General features: G+C 43.8%; 1 protein-coding gene across 1 annotated transcript; it reads right to left on the reverse strand.

Moving 5' to 3' along the window:
- Positions 1 to 242: 242 nt before the first annotated feature.
- LOC129811343 (protein delta homolog 1) lies at positions 243 to 6,717 on the reverse strand. Its single transcript, XM_055862566.1, has 6 exons — positions 6,502 to 6,717; positions 6,059 to 6,138; positions 5,787 to 5,850; positions 5,325 to 5,455; positions 4,490 to 4,631; positions 243 to 3,360 (listed from the first exon to the last, which is right to left on the reverse strand). The coding sequence occupies exons 2-6, from the start codon at positions 6,126 to 6,128 to the stop codon at positions 2,568 to 2,570; spliced, it is 1,200 nt and encodes a 399-aa protein (XP_055718541.1). The 5' UTR covers positions 6,129 to 6,138; positions 6,502 to 6,717; the 3' UTR covers positions 243 to 2,567.
- Between the last annotated feature and the right edge of the window lie 14,776 nt (positions 6,718 to 21,493).

A 21,493-nucleotide genomic window follows, 5' to 3' on the forward strand; every position in this document is an offset into this window, starting at 1 on the left:
CACAAGGTGGTGGCAAACACCATTCTGTAAAATCTGCTCCGGTATACGGATAAGGAACCCACACAATGATCTGGGCCTGTATTCACAGTGTCTCAGAGTTGGAGTGTTGATCTAGAATCAGTTTTGCCTTTTATATCATAATGAATAATATTATACGGACAGATCCTAGATCAACACTTCTTCTCTGAGAGGCTTTTGTGCATACAGGCCCAGAATACATATGAACTGACCAGGATAGTAAGTTTATTTAACCTTTTTTTATTTTTTATCTAGGTTTGTCTTCTTGAGAAAAAAAAATACATATATTTGGACCTGTTAAGTTGAAATATACATTTGGGATGGCTGTCAGGCTGTAGATACAGTATTTGATAAATGTATCTTATTTGAAAAAGGAAGACTGGTTTATATTTTTATTAACAAAGATCAAGAAAAACACAATAAGCAATATTCTACCAAATCACAGTAAAAGCACATAGCACTCTAACATGTACTGAGGGTGGATAAGGGGCCCTTTCCCATTGCACATAGCACTGTAACATGTACTGAGGATGGATAAGGGGCCCTTTCCTATTGCACATAGCACTGTAACATGTACTGAGGATGGATAAGGGGCCCTTTCCCATTGCACATAACACTGTAACATGTACTGAGGGTGGATAAGAGGCCCTTTCCCATTGCACATAGCACTGTAACATGTACTGAGGGTGGATAAGGGGCCCTTTCCCATTGCACATAGCACTGTAACATGTACTGAGGGTGGATAAGAGGCCCTTTCCCATTGCACATAGCACTGTAACATGTACTGAGGGTGGATAAGGGGCCCTTTCCCATTGCACATAGCACTGTAACATGTACTGAGGGTGGATAAGGGGCCCTTTCCCATTGCACATAGCACTGTAACATGTACTGAGGATGGATAAGGGGCCCTTTCCCATTGCACATAGCACTGTAACATGTACTGAGGGTGGATAAGGGGCCCTTTCCCATTGCACATAACACTGTAACATGTACTGAGGGTGGATAAGGGGCCCTTTCCTATCTGGCAAAAACACTGAATTAACATTCTATGAAAGACCTATTTTAACATACCTGACAACGAATATCAATGTTTTTATAAATGTTTTGTCAACATTTTTACCTATTTTTCAAACACAAATTAATGACAGCATTTCAAGGTGAAATCACATTTAATTAAACATAGTTAAAACTAAATATGGATGTTGATTTGATGTTAACGTCAGGTCTTTGCCCGGTGGGTTAAAACTAACCGAATGTTACTAATGAGAGTACGACAAACTGCTCACTTGTGTTTTATACAATGTTTATGGTTTGAAATGACATGTGGCAGAATACTTTAGAGAGTGAAGAGTAGGTACCCAACTTCCTGCCGGTGCCCCAGCCACACAACCACAACATTCTATTTTTGTAGTTGTCATATCCAGTGATTAATGGCTCCAACCCACATTTTCTTGGCCTGGAAAAGTAAATTAAAGCCACCCACATTTTAATCTTATTTTGCCCTCAAACAAACTGCAGGGGTCGATGTTTGTGTTGTGGTATGAAATCTTACCAGAATTTGGATGGAGTTTTGTTCAAAGCAGGAGTTTGCAGTCACATTAATATTTGTAAATACACTTGCTGAATTATAGAGTTGAATTAATTGGTGCTTAAAAAAAAATCTTATTAGACATAAAATGGGATGAATATCTAAAGTACTGTGACATCCACTACTGGTGGTTAGTAACAATTGTATTATGGTCATTACAGATTGACAATACTTGCTGATATTTCCAGACAGATTTTTTTGATAATATATATATATATACTGTATATATAAATATATAGATTCAATCAAAAACGAAAAAGCAGTATAAATGCAAAGATGAGGTTCACTTGAATACTGTACAAGCAGATGTATTCTATCCACTAACAACGATATGTAGAAGACAAATACGAACAGCAATCTGAATACTAATAGAATCTAACCATCAAAAGCACTGACTGGTTCTAGTCCAAAATATCAGCATATCTACAATAGGATTTATAATACAATAATAAACTTGGGGCTTTATGATAATCACTATAATTTACTTAAAGTCTGAAATTTGTACAAGATTTGATGAATAATTAACTACAGTATAAAAGTGGAAAGTAAAACATTGAATTAGTTCAGATCAAAAGCTTTGAAGAATCAAAATCAGTTTTTTTGGTTATTTTGCTTTAAAAAACATTATTTTGCTTTATAAGCACTTTTATGTTATAAGTTAACATTTGAAAGAGATAAAACGACAGCTTGTGGATGTCCTGAAAATTAGGCAGGCATACATTATTGTCCTTCTCCTCCAGGCATCGTGCCTGTACATCTTAGCATCAATCCTCTTACTTGAGGAAAGTTCCACATACAGTGGATCACATTAGAACAGAATAACTGCATTTTTTAGAGAGGGAGCCTCAGTTTTCTCTTTAAAATCTATTTCAAATCCATGACCTTCTCCATTTGTTTTGTAGGTGTCCTTGCACACTCAAACACACTCCTTATGCAGACGGTCAGTCAAAATACCCACATGTCAGATTGACGTGTAATGTTTCCCAAAGCTGGTGAGCTTGATCTTCTCAGGGAGGATGATGTTGACAGAGTGGCCCCCCTCATCCTCGCTGTTATTGCCTCTCAACAGATGCTCTCTCTGCTGGCGCACCAGATGGCTGTACTTGGCGTTGGCCATCCACGTCTCGCAGCGGTTGAAGAAGATAATACCTGTGGTTCCCAGGATCACCAGGCAGGTGAGCAGGCCCAGCATCCCGAAACAGATGAGCTGACTGCGGGTGACCAGGCTGGCGGCAGAGGCCGAGTGAACCGTCTCCTTCAGGCTGATCTTGAGAAGGTCCCTCTCAGGGGGCCTTAGTAGTTTATGGAAGGCGTGGGCAGGTAGGCTGTAGTGTGGTGGGGAGAGTTTGGCCAGCCTGAGTTTGGCTTTGGGCCTGTGTGACTGCTGGGTCGGCGTACATTCATGCCCAGTGAAAGTGCACCCTGGGAGGCACAGACAATGGTACATCCCAGCCCTGTTCTTTTGGCTCCCCACCACGCAGGTACCCCCGTTCCCACAGGGGGTACTAGCACAGGGGGAGAGGGGGTCCACATGGGTGTTGTTACAGGTGGGGCCGTTGAAGCCCGCGGGGCAGGCGCAGGTGAATGCAGGACCGTAGTCGGTGCAGTTGCCCCCGTTGAGGCAGGGGTTGGGATCACAGCTGTCCGTGTCAATCTCACAGAAGTCTCCAGCGAATCCGAGAGGACAGGCGCAGGAGGGGTAGGCTGCCAAGCCACCGGCGTCAGAGCAGGTGCCACCATTTTGGCAGGGAGAGCTGAAGGGCAAACCAGTTCACTTTGATTTCTCTCTAAAGTCCACAGTATAAAACTGTACCAGGGATTATGGTAACATACAAGAGCTCAAGAGGGTTTTAATTATTTATTTTTTTATTATCGGTCACATCTCAGAGGTTGTGTAAGGCCATTCAAATGATATGTTTTGTTGTTAGCCGGTACTGCGCTCACAGCCACATGCTCACAGCCATTCAAACAGGATGCCTTTTTAATCCTTATGCTGTTATACACAGTGAGTGCTATGACAATGGCTGCTTGCACTAGACATTAACTCTAGACATTCAATCTAGACATTCAATCTAGACATCCACTCTAGACATTCACTCTAGACATCCACTCTAGACATCCACTCTAGACATCCACTCTAGACATCCACTCTAGACATCCACTCTAGACATCCACTCTAGACATCCACTCTAGACATTCACTCTAGACATTCACTCTAGACATCCACTCTAGACATCCACTCTAGACATCCACTCTAGACATCCACTCTAGACATCCACTCTAGACATCCACTCTAGACATCCACTCTAGACATTTACTCTAGACATTTACTCTGGACATTTACTCTGGACATTTACTCTGGACATTTACTCTGGACATTTACTCTGGACATTTACTCTGGACATTTACTCTGGACATCCACTATACCATTATGGGCCCTTCTTTCAAAGCTTAATTGAAGGTCCATGATTACTGAGCTCCAATGTGGGCTCAGTGTTTAGGAGTCATTCTCAGTCCCCCAAAAAGAAAGCTAATCTCCATGCAAAAGTCATTTCAGTAAGAGGATTTATATAGAACTGAAATGATTGCTTGTCAACTAAAGAGAAAGGACACACAGACAGAGCTGTATTGAATTTCGGGTCGGGATCCTCTCAGTCAATAACAGGCCAGTGTAATAAAGAGCAACCATAGTGAGATTCAGTGAGACTATGGCGGTCAAGGAAGGCTGTATACCTATCAGTCTCCAGAGACAAGCCTGTGTCCATTTGAAAGGCAGAAGGGTTGATCCCCCAATGGATTCAATGGCACCTAATCTGGTATTGAAAAAGCTTTAGAGACTAAGGTTTTAATTAAGATAATGCAAACCATGTCAGATTTTCATACCCGTTTGTTAGACATGATCCCTTTTTCAGGTGGCAGCTCTCTCCTGTGTAACCAGGCAGACAAATGCAGAGGTATCCTCCCTGGCCAGTCTGGATGCATGTGGAGTTATCAGTGCATGGTTTAGATGAGCACTGGTTGGTGTCTGGAAAAAGTTGATACAATGTTGTTGGGAGAGGTCATCACACACATGCGTACACACACACACACACACACACACACACACACACACACACACACACACACACACACACACACACACACACACACACACACACACACACACACACACACACACACAGAGTTTGTTATGATTTTATCGCCACAATGTAAATTGAAAACAAACAAACCAGTGACAAGTAGACTACATTTGACACCTCCCCACCCATGGTGTCTTTAAGATAGTGGAGCACATAGAGCCATCAGAGACAGGAAATACTATTTTCTTTCCACCCTCAAATAGATGCTTTCTCTTTCAGCTCAAGGTAAAGTCATAAAAATGTACATAAATTTACAGTATATTGAAGATTAAACCAAGTATGTGCTATCGGTGAATCATTCAGCTGTATCTTATGGGATCCTACCTTATTCACATGGTCAGGGGCTGACATGTGAGAGAAAAGTGGATTGAACTCACCTTGGTCACACTGGCTCCCCATCCAGCCCTCTTCACAGATATGATACCCACCTTCACAGATACCCACCTTGGTCACACTGGCTCCCCATCCAGGCCTCTTCACAGATATGATACCCACCTTCACAGATACCCACCTTGGTCACACTGGCTCCCCATCCAGCCCTCTTCACAGATATGATACCCACCTTCACAGATACCCACCTTGGTCACACTGGCTCCCCATCCAGCCCTCTTCACAGATGCACTGCCATGCTTTCTCACAGCTGCCATGAAGACATCCAGGGAAGGGCATGCACTGCTTGCATGTTACCCCCTGCCAGCCTGGTTTGCATCTGAAAACAGGATTCAGATGAAGGGACCATTGTTATGCTTTACACATGTTTTTTCTCACCCAGCTGGACTATTATTGGATGTTTCCACAGGGTGTATTACTGTATAATTGATTGGGAAAAAGTATATATATATTTTTTAATATATTTGTAAACAATACATCTAAATTTGGAATTAGCAGGATGAAAAACATAATTTCTTGTTTGGTCTGTGATGACTTGACCATGTGGAAATGGGGTGAAATAAGATGAAAATGGACTGCTTATGCTGATAAAACATGGTTGCTACGAATATTTAACATACTTCCAATGATCTATTATATAATTTAATTACCTGCATTCCTCAGGCTTTTCACAGTAGCCGTTTTCAGGATTGCACCCTGCTCTGCATTCAATAGCTTGGATTTGTGAAAGAGAAAACACGAGGTTAGCTATGAATTGCCTTTTCAAAGACCTCAAATATAAAACCGAACAATCATTTAAAAGGAAAATACTCGCAGCTAGTAAATTATTTATTATTAAGTTATTAAATCTCAATGACAGCCTTTATGTAATGAGGGTACTATTGCTATAATGGAAACTATAATGGATGATGTGGTAAATTACCTTTAGTGATGGTAACACTCAAGACCAGAAATAACCCAAATGTTGTCAGGCACATCCTGATTTTCAGCATGCTTCTTCTCCTGTAAAATAAGCATTTGTCAAGTCGCAGCTCAGTTTCTAATTTCTCTGTCAAAAATAACTACAGGGTTTTGTAGGATAACCTAAGGCTCTCAGCACGACCAGTCCCTCGCCTCCAAAGAACAGGTTGATATTGTTGAAAAGTTGATCATACGTGCATGCAGCATCGGACCTGAATTAAAATTCGTCAAGCCCTTGTTCTGAAAGAATAGCCTACACACCACGCGCTAAATAGCATAGGATACCCAATTACGCACGAGCAGAAACGAAAATGCGACAAGAGGAACTATATCATAAAACGTTACGATATTAACCTAAATCTTCAGTGTTGAATCAATAACTTTGCTTAAAATTTTACATTTTACCTATATCGCTTAGTTCTTCAGCTAGCTAGTCAGTCATATTGGATGCGTCCAAGCATGGCACCATATTTACTGGAATAAAGACGGCGGTGTAGCTATTCAGACGTGAGGTTTTTGTGTGATAGAGTAGACAGCATAGTGATCCACGCTTGGCTCCTCCCGTCTGTTTAGGAAAGGAGCTGTCCAGTCCTCTGACCAACTGAACACATGAGGGGAAAGGCACACGTAGCCTAACGTTATCTGTTCAATAACTTGCAGCGCAATCTATACAAACTTCTCAAAAGTATCGGCAGGGTTCGTTGCCATAATCATTCATTCTCATTTGTTTTGTAAGACGTCATTGTTTATGATACAGTAACCATTTAAACACTTATTATCATTAACAATTGTCTGGTCAATTCTACAAATATGCCAACTGAATTATATTCTACCAGCACTATTTCCAATTCTTTCCTCAGGCAAAAGAGGTATTTTCTTGTGCCACAAATAGAAGGGCTTAAACTCAAAGCTCTAATTTACGGGTTCTTCGTGTTCCCAGACTTTATTGGAGCTGCAGTAGACTAGGGGAGGATATATTACAATATAAATATAATTAATACAAATCGCGTCTCCATTTAAGTCAATGATGGCACAATGAGAAGTAAACCAGGAAGAAAAAGCAGGAAGTGTACCCTTAAATCTGTGCTGTGATTTGTTGAGTCAATTACAAAAAAATGGATTTCATTGCATGACCCACATCAGTTAGCATGACCCACATTCTACATTACCATGGCAATCCAGCATCAGTTGATAGAACATTCTAAAATAACATGGAGATGATTGCATCACAATACCAGACAGCCAAATCGCGATTGTATAATGAGTTTACCAGTCAAATTGCCAGGTTTAGAGCTTCCAAGCCCGTTCCATTCATTATATTTATATGGCTATTGTCACGACTTCCACCGAAGTTGGTCCGTTTCCTTGTTTGGGTGACATCACCGACCTTCTAGCCATGCCGATCCACTTTTCATTTTCCATTGGTTTTGTCTTGTCTTCCATCACACCTGGTTCCAATTCCGTCAATTACATGTTGTGTATTTAACCCTCTGTTCCCCACATGTCCTTGTCCGTAATTGTTTCCGGTAGTGCTTGTGCACGGTATGCTGGTGATTACCGGGTTTTGTTCTGTTGACGGTGGTTTATGTTTATTAAAACTTCTTACGGCTGAAATCCCGTGAACGGGATCGATATGACAACAGCCAGTGGAAGTGCAGGGCGCCAAATTCAAACAACAGAAATCTCATAATTAAAATTCCTCAAACATACAAGTATTTTACACAATTTTAAAGATAAACTTGTTGTTAATCCCACCACAGTGTCCGATTTAACATTTAAGTCATTTCAAAAAGGCTTTACGACGAAAGCACACCAAACGATTATGTTGGGTCAGCAAGTAGTCACAGAAAAACACAGCCATTTTTCCAGCCAAAAAGAGGAGTCACAAAAAGCAGAAATAGAGATAAAATGAATCACTAACCTTTGATGATCTTCATCAGATGACACTCATAGGACTTCATGTTACACAATACATGTAGGTTTTGTTCGATAAAGTTCATATTTATATCCAAAAATCTCAGTTTACATTGGCACGTTATGGTCAGTAATGTTTTTTTCCAAAACATCCGGTGATTTTGCAGAGAGCCACATCAATTTACAGAAATATTCATCATAAATGTTGATGGAAATACAAGTGTTACACATGGAATTATAGATCCACTTCTCCTTAATGTAAACGCTGTGTCAGATTTAAAAAAACTTTACGGAAAAAGTACACCATGCAATAATCTGAGTATGGGGCTCAGACACAAAAACAAGCCATACAGGTATCCGCCATGTTGTGGAGTCAACAGAAGTCAGAAATAGCATTATAAATATTCACTTACCTTTGATGATCTTCATCAGAATGCACTCCCAGGAATCCCAGTTCCACAATAAATGTTTGTTTTGTTCGATAAAGTCCATAATTTATGTCCAAATACCTCCTTTTTGTTCACGCGTTTAGGTCACAAGTTCCGTTACAGTTCGTAGAAACATGTCAAATGAAGTATAGAATCAATCTTTAGGATGTTTTTAACATACATTTTCAACCGGAGAATTCCTTTGTCTTTACAAATGCAATGGAACGCAGCTAACTCTCATGGGAGTGCGTGAGACTGAGCTCATGGCACTCTGTTGAAACAGCTCTTATTCCCTCCTCCTTCACAGTATAAGCCTAAAACAAGGTTCTAAAGACTGTTGACATCCAGTGGAAGCCTTAGCAAGTGCAATCGGACCACATTTCCACTGTATCTTGGATAGGCAAAGAGTTGAAAAACTACAAACCTCAGATTTCCCACTTCCTGTTTGGATTTTTTCTCAGGTTTTTGCCTGCCATATGAATTCTGTTATACTCACAGATATCATTCAAAGAGTTTTAGAAACTTCAGAGTGTTTTCTATCCAAATCTACTAATGATATGCATATCTTAGCTTCTGGGCCTGAGTAGCAGGCAGTTTACTCTGGGCACCTTATTCATCCAAACTACTCAATACTGCCCCCAGCCATAAGAAGTTTTAAACGACACCGTTGTAAATCAGTTTCTGCTCTCCTGCGCCTGACTTCTCTGCCGCCAGTACGCACCTCATTACAGCTATAGGTCGTTTTCATTAAAACGTCACAATACCTTCAATTTGGCTGCTGGAAGGGACAAGGAGACCGACCCCCAGTACCGATAAAACCATTGACAACTAAACTCAGCAAAAAAAGAAACGTCCTCTCACTGTCAACTGAATTTATTTTCAGCAAACTTAACATGTGTAAATATTTGTATGAACATAACAAGATTCAACAACTGAGACATAAACTGAACAAGTTCCACAGAAATGTGACAAACAGAAATGGAATAATGTGTGCCTGAACAAAGGGGGGGTCAAAATCAAAAGTAACAGTCAGTATCTGGTGTGGCCACCAGCTGCAGTAAGTACTGCAGTGCATCTCCTCCTCATGGACTTCATCAGCTTTGCCAGTTCTTGCTGTGAGATGTTACCCCACTCTTCCACCAAGGCACCTGCAAGTTCCTGGCATTTCTGGGGGGAATGGCCCTAGCCCTCACCCTCCGATCCAACAGGTCTCAGACGTGCTCAATGGGATTGAGATCCGGGCTCTTCGCTGGCCATGGCAGAACACTGACATACCTGTCTTGCAGGAAATCACACACAGAACGAGCAGTATGGCTGGTGGCATTGTCATGCTGGAGGATCATGTCAGGATGAGCCTGCAGGAAGGGTACCACATGAGGGAGGAGGATGTCTTCCCTGTAACGCACAGTGTTGAGAATGCCTGCAATGACAACCACCTCACTCCGATGATGCTGTGACACACCGCCCCAGACCATGAAGTACCCTCCACCTCCAAATCGATCCCGCTCCAGAATACAGGCCTCAGTGTAACGCTCATTCCTTCGACGACAAACGCGAATCCGACCATCACCCAAGACAAAACTGTGACTCGTCAGTGAAGAGCACTCTTTGCCAGTCCTGTCTGGTCCAGCGACGGTGGGTTTGTGCCCATAGGCGATGTTTTTGCCGGTGATGTCTGGTGAGGACCTACAACAGGACTACAAGACCGCAGTCCTGCCTCTCTCAGCCTATTGCGGACAGTCTGAGCACTGATGAAGGGATTGTGCGTTCCTGGTGTAACTCGGGCAGTTGTTGTTGCCATCCTGTACCTGTCCCGCAGGTGTGATGTTCGTATGTACCGATCCTGTGCAGGTGAGGACAATCAGCTGCCGTCCTGCTCCCTGTAGCGCTGCCTTAGGCGTCTCACAGTACAGACATTGCAATTTATTGCCCTGGCCACATCTGTGGTCCTCATGGCTCCTTGCAGCATGCCTAAGGCACGTTCACGCAGATGAGCAGGGACCCTGGGCATCTTTCTTTTGGTGTTTTTCAGAGTCAGTAGAAAGGCTTCTTTAGTGTCCTAAGTTTTCATAACTGTGACCTTAATTTCCTACTGTCTGTAAGCTGTTAGTGTCTTAACGACTGTTCCACAGGTGCATGTTAATTCATTGTTTATGTTTCATTGAACAAGCATGGAAAACAGTGTTTAAACACTTTACAATAAAGATCTGTGAAGTTCTTTGGATTTTTGGGAATTATCTTTGAAAGACAGGGTCCTGAAAAAGGGACGTTTCTTTTTTTGTTGAGTTTACATGCAGTTTTCAAGGGATTGTTAAATAATTGCTATAACTATTTGGTTTTAATATCATCACCTATTGAGCATAGTCAGAACTACACATTTCCCATTGCAAAACAATTGTGCACATGTTTCGCTATTATCAGAGTTATACAGCAGGTAGCTGCATGCTTTTTATGATCAGTAAACATCAATGATCATGTCATTTTGAATACATAAAGGTACCTATGCATTTGGCATTTAGCTAGCTAAGAAACCAACATAATAATTAGCTTGCTTCGTCAGAGATTAGGTTTTTGGAGAGATCTTGACATCGGCAAGTCCTTGACACAATCATGTCTACGAACAATTCCTTCGACCTAATGGCTTGGTTATCGCTCTGACATGCACTGTCAACTTTGGGACCTTACAAAGACAGGTGTGTGCCTGAATTTGCCACAGGTGGACTCCAATCAAGTTTTAGAAACATCTTGTCAGGTTTTGGCCAGGACTGTTCTGATTTTTGTCACTAGATGTCCCCATTGCACCTTTTTGAACCTTTTGTTTTTTCCTTGCTCTTTTATTGTTTGCACCTGTGTGTCATTCCCTTGTTAGTATTTAAACCCTGTGTGTTCCTCAGTTCTTTGCTCAGTGTTTGTATGTTAGCACCCAGCCCCAGCCCAAGCGTTTTTGTGTGAAACATATAGTTCTCTTATTGGATTTTCCAGAGGTTCTCTGGTTTAGTTCTTGTGTATGTTTGAGTAGTCTTTTGAGGTTTGTTTTTCCCTGCTGTTTTTACCACTTTGTGGAGTTTCTTTGTATTTTGGAGGATATCCATTTTGTGCCTCTTGGCTTTATTTTGGACGTGGTGGATTTATATTCTTTGCCTGAAGATCTTGTCCTTTTATTAAATCATTATCTCTAGTACTGCTGAGTCTGCCTCATCTTCTGTTCTGCCAACTATTAGTGACTGTTTCTCTCACCGGGTCCTGACAGAAACACTGAGCCAGTATAATGAACCCAGAGGCAGCCAGTACCCAGGACTTTTTTCCCATGCTGTCCAACCACGAGGGGACTGTCCAACGTCACGAAGCTGCTCTGGTTCAGCAAGAGGCCTTACTGGCTGGACATTCTCAACTTCTGTCGGAGATGATGACTTCCATAAAGCAGATTTCTGATCAACTTTCCCCTGCAACCGCTTCTGCTCCAGTTCATCAGATTCAAGTGCCCGTGGCAGTTAACCTCCTGGCTGAACCTCGTCTGCCGCCTCCCCAAAGGTTCTCAGGTGATCCGAGTGTTTGTAAGGGTTTTTTCACCCAATGTTCTCTCTCCTTCGAGCTGCAACCCTCGTCGTTTCCCACCGACCGGTCCAAGATAGCATATATCATCACCCTGCTGTCGGAAAAAGCCCTAGCCTGGGCTACTGCTGTGTGGGATGCCCAAAGTCCTTGCTGTGCCAGCTACTCTACCTTTGCTGAAGAATTCAAGCGAGTATTTCAAGATCCCACCAGCGGTCCTGACTCAGCCAAACAGCTCCTAACTCTCCGCCAAGGTCGGCGCAGCGTGACGGACTATGCCATCCAGTTCCGCACGGTGGCAGCAGCGAGTGGCTGGAACGACGAGGCGCTCACAGTGTGCTTTTTGAAGGGTCTTTCCGACACCATCCAAGATGAATTGGCCCCTCGGGAACCACCGGACAACCTCGAGTCCCTGATCAAGTTGGCTTCACGCATATACCAGCGTCTGAGAGAGAGAGAGCTCAACCGTAGATCTCTTACCCTAGCTCCTATCGGTTCCAGCTCCGAGTCTCCACCTTTATCCTCGCTGACTCCACCGGAACCCATGCAGGTTGGACGCATCTCCCAGGCTGAGAGAGACCGCCGGATGAGGGAGCGATGCTGTCTATATTGCGGCAAACCGGGCCATTTCCTCTCCACGTGTCCCGGGCTCCAGGGAAAACGCACTCTCCCGTGCAGGCCTGGGAGGACTGTAACGGGAAACATAACCTCCTCCCATCCATCCAACTCCCGCCTGCTCATTCCAGTTACCCTTTCCTGGGACAACCACGAGCTTCCCCTTCAAGCCTTGGTAGACTCTGGAGCCGCAGGTAACTTCATGGATGGTGTCTGGGCGAAGGAGAATGGCGTTCCCTCTGAACCTCTAAGTGACCCCATAAGGGTTACTACGTTGGATGGAAGCCCTTTGGGATCTGGACTTGTCAACCGTGTCACTACCCCCTTGCAACTTTCAGTTTCCCAACACCAGGAAGTGATGAACTTTCATCTGACCTCGTGTTCCGAGTTCCCTCTCGTCCTTGGATACCCCTGGCTTCACAGCCATAACCCTCACATCGACTGGTCTGTGGGCACTATCAAGCAGTGGGGTCCTACGTGCCAAGCCACTTGTATCTTCCCAAGTTCCCCGAGTTCCCCTCCCGAGTCTCTAGAATCCATCGACCTGTCCCGAGTTCTTCTAGAGTTGATCTTGGAGCCTCAGCAGCTTTTGGAGTTGATCATGGAGCCTCTGCAGCTTTTAGAGTTGATCATGGAGCCTCTGCAGCTTCTAGAGTTGATCTTGGAGCCTCAGTAGCTTCTGGAGTTGATCTTGGAGCCTCAGCAGTTTCTTGATGTTGGAGCCTCATCAGCATCTAAAGTTGATGTTGGAGCCTGATCAGCTCTAGACGATATTGAACCTTCAGGAACGTCTAGAGTTGATTTTCGAGCCTCAGAAGCTTCTATAGAATATCTTGGATTCTCAGCAGTTTCTAGTGTTGATGTTGGATTCTAAGCAGATTCTAGAGATGATAATGGCACCTCATGTCGCTTCTATAGATTTTCTTGGATACTAAGCAGCTTCTAGAGTTGATGTTGGAGCCTTTGTGGCTGCTACAGTTGATCGTGGAGGCTCAGAAGCTTCTGTCAATCTCTGTCAATCAGAGTGTCAATCAGAGTCAATCTTGGAGCCTCTGCAGCATCAAGATATATTGAAGCCTCAGATGCTAGAGATGGTTTTGGAGTCTCAGCAGCTTCAAGTGTTGATATTAGAGCATCATCGTCTTCTAGAGTTGGTCTTGAGTCTCAGCAGCTTCTACAGTTAACCTTACAGCATTGGCAGCTTTAGAGTTGATCTTGGAGCCTCAGTAGCTTCTAGAGGTAATCTGGAGCATCAGCAGCTTCTAGAGTTGATTTTGGAGCATCAGCAGCTTCTAGAGTTGATCTTGGAGCCTCAGCAGCTTCTAGAGTTGATCTTGGAGCCTCAGCAGCTTCTAGAATTGATCTTTGAGCCTAAAAAGCTTATAGAGTTGACCTTGGATTCTCAGCAGATTCTAGAGTTGATTTTTGAGCCTCTGCATTTTCGAAAGTTTATCTTGGAGCCTCAGCAGCATCTATAATTGACCTTGGAGCCACAGCAGCATCTAGAGTTGGTTTTGGAGCCTCAAACGCTTCTAGAGTTGATCTTGGACACTCAGCAGCTTATACAGTTGATATTGGATCCTCAGCAGCTTCTAGAGTTGATCTAGGAGTCTTAAAGGCATCTAGAGCTGACCTTGGAGCCACAGCAGCTTCTAGAGTTGACATTGGACCCTCTGCATCTTCTAGAGTTGACATTAGAGCCTTTTCAGATTATAGAATTGATCTTGGATTGTCAGCAGCTTCTAGAGTTGATCTTGTAGCCACAGCAGCTTCAAGAGTTGATCTTGGATTCTCATCAGATTCTAGAGCTGATTTTGGAGCTTCTGCATTTTTAAAGTTGATCATGGAGCCTCAGCAGCATCTAGAGTTGACATTGGAGCCTTATATGCGTTACGGGATCTTGTAGCCTCAGCAGAATCCAGAGCTGATCTTGGAGCTACAGCAGCTTCTAGAGCTGACATTGGAGCCTCTGTAGCTTCTAGAGTTGACATTGGAGCCTCTGCAGCTTCTAGGGTTGATGTTGGAGCCTCAGCAGCTTCTAGAGTTGACCTTGGAGCATCAGAGCTTCTAGGATTGATCGTGGCCCTTCAGCAGCTTCTCGAGTTGATATTGGCATATTAGCAGCTTCTAGAGTTGATCTTGGAGCATCAGCAGAATCTATAGATGATCTTGGATTCTCACCAGCTTCTAGATTTGATATTGGAGCCTGATAACCTCTACAGGATCTTGGATTCTCAGCAAATTCTAGAGTTGATGTTGGAGCCTCTGCATTTTCGAAAGTTTATCTTGGAGCCTCAGCAGCATCTATAGTTGATCCTGGAGCCTCAGCAGCTTATACAGTTGATCTTGGAGCCACAGCAGCATCTAGAGTTGATCCTGGAGCCTCAGCAGCTTATACAGTTGATCTTGGAGCCTCAGCAGCTTCTATAATTGATCTTAGAGCCTAAAAAGCTTCTAGAGTTGATGTTGGAGCCTCTGCATTTTCGAAAATTTATCTTGGAGCATCAGCAGCTTCTAGGGTTGATCTTGGAGCATCAGAGCTTTTAGGACTGATCTTGGACCTTCAGCAGCTTCTCGAGATGATATTGGAGCATCAGCAGAATCTATAGATGATCTTGGATTCTCACCAGCTTCTAGAGTTGATGTTGGAGCCTCAGCAGCTTCTAGAGTTGATGTTGGAGCCTCAATAGCTTCTAGAGTTGATCTTGGACACCCAGCAGCTTATATAGTTGATATTGGAGCTTCAGCTGTTTCTAGAGTTGATCTTAGAGCCTCAGCAGCTTCTCTAGTTGACATTGGAGCTTCAGCAGCTTCTAGAGTTGATTTTGGAGCCTCAGCAGCTTCTAGAGTTGATCGTAGACCTTCAGCAGCATCTAGAGTTGATATTGGTGCCTCACAGCTTCAAGAGTTGATTTTGGAGCCTGATCAGGGCTACAGGATCTTGGAGCCTCAGCAGCATCAAGAGTTGTTATTGGAGCATCATCAGCTTCTAGAGTTATCTTCGAGCCTCTGCAGAGTCTAGAGTTGATTTCGGAGCCTAAGCAGCTTCTAGAGTTGATCTTGCTGCAACAGCAGCTTCTAGGCTTGATATTGGACCCTGATCAGCTCTACAGGATTGTTACGTTCCCCAGTTTCTGTGTTGTGGGTTTGTATGTATGTGTATGGATTTCAGGAAATGGCTTTCTGGATTCCCCCAAGCAGCTGATTGGTCAGCCCCATTGCATATTGGAGCTGACCCCGCCCTCTCGTCAGGGGATACAGATGTCTGCAATTACAGACTCCTTCTCCAGCTGTATAAAAGCCAATGTTCCTTTGCTCAGAGAGAGAGCTTATTGGTATGTCCTGTGTTGGTTATTGCTCAGACAGTTTTTGTAAAGTATTTTGTAGCCGGTCCTGCTGAGGTATGTTTGTTCACATTACGTTAGTATTATTCTGTTTTTGTTCCTAGGAGGAAGGGCACCTTGGGAGTGCTTAGGCAAGAGGCTTGCAGGCATATATATACCCGTAGTATGTACTCTGTCTATGCACAATAGGTAAGACCTGGGCGGACCACCCCCTGTATTTTGGTTAGCACGCCAGGTGGCTTTAAGAATAGATAAGTAGTGGGTAGGTAGGTAAGGTAGGAGAAGGGGCTCTTTAACTTTTACTTTTTGTGCTTTGGTTCCGTCCGGCCCCTTTACCCCAAATTACCGTGTGAAGGAATTAATTCCCTGTTAACGGTAATATTCTCTGCATCTGTCATCCTTACCCGCACCTATAGTCACATACCTCTTTCACTCCACGGGGAGTTGAGTGTAGCAGGGTGTCGTGTCTTTACTGTCATTAAATTGAAGATTTATAGTTTTTATCAAAGATTCTCTGTAATTAGTTATTACCCGATCAACTAAATAATAACATAACTAATTAACTAGGAATTTGGGGCACCAAGGAAAAATATTCGATTACAAAGTTATCATTTCCTAAAATAACTTTTCAGATATTTTATCTGATCAATTAGTCTTCGAATTAATTCATTATTTACTTTACCTCACGTTAGTCTCATTCCAAACGTCGTAAATTGTTGGTTATCTGCACGAACCCAGTCTTCACCATGAGTCATCCATACATCAATTGTCTTAAATCATTTATTTATTACTAACTAAGTAATTCACAGAAATGCATAAACAAACAAACACACTTAAAATGGTTACATGAAATGATAGGAGAAATATGCTCTAGTGGGCTGAACCGGCATGGCGGCTTGTTAGACAAAGGGAAAATTGGGGGTCGACTAAGAAGTCAAGAGTTCATAATTATAACAATTGACATGCTAATCCTTTACACATGAACGCTCACTCATTCGGGGCAATTGCAATCAATATATATATATATTAACGATCAGTGTGTTGTCTTGATCGCTGGAGAAAAGTTAGTTTCTGTTGGAGAGTTTCGTCTGTCTCTGTCTTGGTTATTGTGGATAGTTCAGAGTGACATTCGTTATAGAATGGATGTTTCGGCGGTTGTCGTTCTTCGCGTTCAATGATACCGAATTCCTAGCTGCAGACTAGTAATCAATATCAAAGACTTGTTCTTATTCGTCTAAGAGTTTAACCATGTCGTATGGTTAACAGATTCAGCAATGGTACTCAACCTTCGTTCTCCTCCTATGGAGAAAAAACATGGTCTGGTGATAATTTCTTGTTGGGTTGGGTTTTTATTAGGAATTGCCGAAAGGGGCTGTCCCAGGATGTCTGACCCTAACTGGGCTCAGGGGCAGGTCCTCGGATTTAGTTCAAATCAAAAGGGATTTGTATTTTTCTTCATTAAACAGTCCAAAATCATATTACACAATTATACAAACAGTATCATACTCACTCATTCATTTTATACAACAATTAGATGTAATAATCATATCTGAGGTTGTTATATAAACAGCGGTATTGTAATGCAGCCACACAGTCTCCCTTGAGTTTCCCAAGTTGTGACAAACGGACCGGTTAATAGCTGGAATCTTCACCGATCTTTTATACTTTTTCAGGAACATGAAATGTGTTCGTACCTCATGTTCTGTGAGATGGAAGAAATCTCTTTGTTCTCTATGGAAGTTTTACCCTCTGCTATACTGTGTGTCCATGAGGAGATTCTCAGGAATTTACGACGTCTCTCTGGCCACAGCATGGGTTGAAGGAGGAAAGGGGGAGGCAGGGAGTGGCAGGGAGAGGGGGATGGAGCTTGATGTACCCAAACAGGCAACGTCATGACAAGGGTGTTGCTTTCCCTCCTCCAGAGGCGTACGTAACAAGGATTTTGGAGCCTCCGCAGCATCTAGAGTTGATCTTGGAGCCACAGCAGCTTCTAGAGTTGATTTTGGAGCCTCTTCAGCCTCTGTAGGTAATCTTGGAGCCTCAAAGGCTTCTAGCGTTGATATTGACGCCTCGGCAGTTTCTAGAGTTGAGCTCGGCACCTCAGCGCATTCCGGAGTTGAGCTCCTCGCCTCGGCGCTTTCCGGAGTTGAGCTCCTCGCCTCGGCGCTTTCCGGAGTTGAGCTCCTCGCCTCGGCGCCTTCCGGAGTTGAGCTCGGCGCCTCGGCGCCTCCCGGAGATGAGCTCGGCGCCTCGGCGCCTCCCGGAGATGAGCTCGGCGCCTCGGCGCCTCCCGGAGTTGAGCTCGGCGCCTCGGCGCCTTCCGGAGATGAGCTCGGCGCCTCGGCGCCTCCCGGAGTTGAGCTCGGCGCCTCGGCGCCTCGGCGCCTTCCGGAGTTGAGCTCCTCGCCTCGGCGCCTTCCGGAGTTGAGCTCGGCGCCTCGGCGCCTCCCGGAGATGAGCTCGGCGCCTCGGCGCCTCCCGGAGATGAGCTCGGCGCCTCGGCGCCTCCCGGAGTTAAGCTCGGCGCCTCGGCGCCTTCCGGAGTTGAGCTCGGCGCCTCGGCGCCTCCCGGAGTTGAGCTCGGCACCTCGGCGCCTCGGCGGCTTCTGGAGTTGAGCTCGGCGCCTCGGCGCCTCCCAGAGTTGAGCTCGGCGCCTTCCGGAGTTGAGCTCGGCACCTCGGCGCCTTCCGGAGTTCTGGAGTTGACCTTGGTACCTCCTATAGATGACCTCGGAGCCGCTGAGGCTTCTATAGATGACCTCGGAGCCTCGGAGGCTTCTATAGATGACCTTGGAGTGTCGGCCGATTCAAGAGTTGATCTCGGATCGTTGGCTGCTTCAAGAGTTGATCTCGGAGCATCGGCGGCATCTAGTGTTGATATTGGAGCGTCGGCGGCATCTAGTGTTGATATTGGAGCATCGGCGGCATCTAGTGTTGATTTTGGAGCCTCGGCGGCATCTAGTGTTGATTTTGGAGCTTTAGAATCTTTTATAGATGATATTGCATTCTCTGCAGCTTCAAGAGTTGGATGTTGGAGCCTCTACAGCTTCTACAGTTGGTCTTGGAGCCTCTACAGCTTCTAGAGTTGTTCTTGGAGCCTCAGCAACTTCTAGAGTTGATCTTGGAGCCTCAGTCGTGGAAGCCTCTGTTGAATGGTTCAGTTGAAACAAGGATTTTTTTCTTCTGTTTTTACTGGCTTGCTGGCCCGTCACTGAGGACGTGCAGCCGGTTAACTTATGAGTACCTTTCCTTTACCATCTCCAGAATTTGTTGGTGTGCCCAGGTGTGCCCAGCTTGCTGGCGGTTCTTGCCTTCTTTATGGGGTGATGGAGCAGAAGACAACGGATGAAGGCTGTGCTCCTGCATATAATACTCCAGTGTGGAGGGCCACCTGCTAATGCGATCCTCCGAAATGAACCGACTGGACATCCATGGAGTGTTTGCAGAAGTAATTCTCACTGAAGTCCACATGAATCAAACACGGGTGGTGCTTGAGATTCTCCCTCAAGCCTCTGTATGCTGCATACTTCCATCTGATGTTGAAAAGGTGGTACCTGAACATGAAGGTCCTGTGAAAAGTGTGTCCTTAGTTGTCGTCACCTCCTTCTTCACTATAATGTTGTCTCTCTGTTCTTCATCTTTGGAGCTCTCAACTGAACATTGGGTCAGGGTAATTTCTTTGTTTGATGGGGTTTTAGATGTGAGTGTTAATGTGGCATTCCTTACACTCATCGGACTCATGCAGGGGTTTTAGACTTGGTGTTGCAGGGGTTTTAGACTTGGTGTTGCACACAGTGGCATCTGCTAAGATTTTTTGGGGCGATAAGCCGTGGGCTGTAATGGCTGATAGCCATGAATTGGAGATTCTCATGTGTTTTATACTGGCACGTCTCACGGTCAGATTCCATGGGTGCCACAACCCAAAATGGCCTAAAGGTGGAGAAGAAAGAGTACGAGATCGAGTCTTGACTTTCTGACAGGAACTTCCTGTGTAGATTCTTCATTGTGTCTGTCAGCAACCTTTGCATCTTCTTTTTGTTTCGTGTGACAGTTTGTTTCGTCCTACAGTCATGCGACTCACACCATCCCTCAAAAAGGATTTCACTTTTTTCTTGGATTCAGCAGTTGCCCGGTTTCTATCCGTCCACATAAAAGGTACAAAGATCTCCATCTGATTCAGCCCTCTTCTTGAAAAAACTAGAGTATTCTGGGCGAGCCTTTGCAGTCGGCACTTCTTCACTATTATCTCAACAGTTACTCTTGCAATCATCTGCCTCTCCTTCACTTTTCTGGTGTTGTGATATTTAGTTCTAATACCTTCGACCAATGAGGAGTGCAGCAGAAAGGATTTTCTTATGGTTGGATGGACAGGATGATGCCTCAGCACAGCAATCAGAGGAGATTTGGAGTTCCCCTTAGTGCATTTGAAATGTCTTGTATTTTTCTCTTTTTCCAAGGTGGCTTGAAGTTTCTTGATCTCTTTCGTGAGCCTTTTCTTTTCAATATTGGTCTTTATTTGACCGTGACGTCGTTGTCTAAAACACAATCAGCACTATTAATATTGCAATCAGTAAACTAATCAATGAATCAATCAACGAATCAGTTAATCAATGAATGACTCAACAAACCAAACAAACAAACATAGTAATAACATGAGTATGTTTAGTAATATAGAATAATGCACACATATTGTGAACTGTTGTGAACACAACTCAAATAGATCCTGACTAATAATGCATCAATGTGCCCAGCTTTAAGCTTGCTCTAACCTTGAGGGCCCTGGCATTGGGTCATGTTCACGAAGTGGAGGTTGGGGTAAAATATTCCCTGGTTGTTGCTCTGGCCTTTTCTTCTCTTTTCATCTTTCTAAAAATGTTCCTTAGAACACACTTCTCTCTCTCACTGACATCCGCAATCATCTTCTTTTTCCATGTCTCTCTGACATTCTCTTTCTCAAGGTCATTTTGTCTTCTCTCTGGGTCTGCATTACGGTGTGCTCTGTAACGCTGCTGCATTGAAGGAAGCTCTGAGTGATGGTGCCATTTCCTAACAAATGCATGTAACCATTATAATATATTTGACAAACATATATATATATATATACAGTTGAAGTCGGCAGTTAACAGACACCTTAGCCAAAAACTTTTAATCTCAGTTTTTCACAATTCCTGACATTTAATCCTAGTAAAAATGCTGTCTTAGGTCAGTTAGGATCACCACTTTATTTTAAGAATGTGAAATGTCAGAATAATAGTAGAGAATTATTTATTTCAGCTTTAATTTCTTTCATCACATTGCCAGTGGGTCAGAAGTTTACACACACTCAATTAGTATTTGGTAGCATTGCCTTTAAATTGCTTAATTTGCGTCAAACATTTTGGGTAGCCTTTCACAAGCTTCCCACAATAAATTGGGTGAATTTTATCCCATTCCTCCTGACAGAGCTGGTGTACCTGAGTCAGGTTCGTAGGGAACCTTGCTCGCACACGCTTTTTCAGTTCTGCCCACACATTTTCTATAGGATTGAGGTCAGGGCTTTGTGAT

This window comes from Salvelinus fontinalis, chromosome 15 (genome assembly GCF_029448725.1).
Source record: "Salvelinus fontinalis isolate EN_2023a chromosome 15, ASM2944872v1, whole genome shotgun sequence".
NCBI lineage: Eukaryota > Metazoa > Chordata > Actinopteri > Salmoniformes > Salmonidae > Salvelinus > Salvelinus fontinalis.

Bases quoted from the DNA above. Each gene is read 5' to 3' on its own strand.
- LOC129811343 (XM_055862566.1), bottom strand. From the start codon at position 6,128: ATGCTGAAAATCAGGATGTGCCTGACAACATTTGGGTTATTTCTGGTC. The intron at 4,632-5,324 runs GTGGGTATCTGT...AACTTTTTCCAG, and splicing joins GGGGAGCCAGTGTGACCAAG to ACACCAACCAGTGCTCATCT. The intron at 3,361-4,489 runs GTATGAAAATCT...TTTGCCCTTCAG, and splicing joins GGATCATGTCTAACAAACGG to CTCTCCCTGCCAAAATGGTG.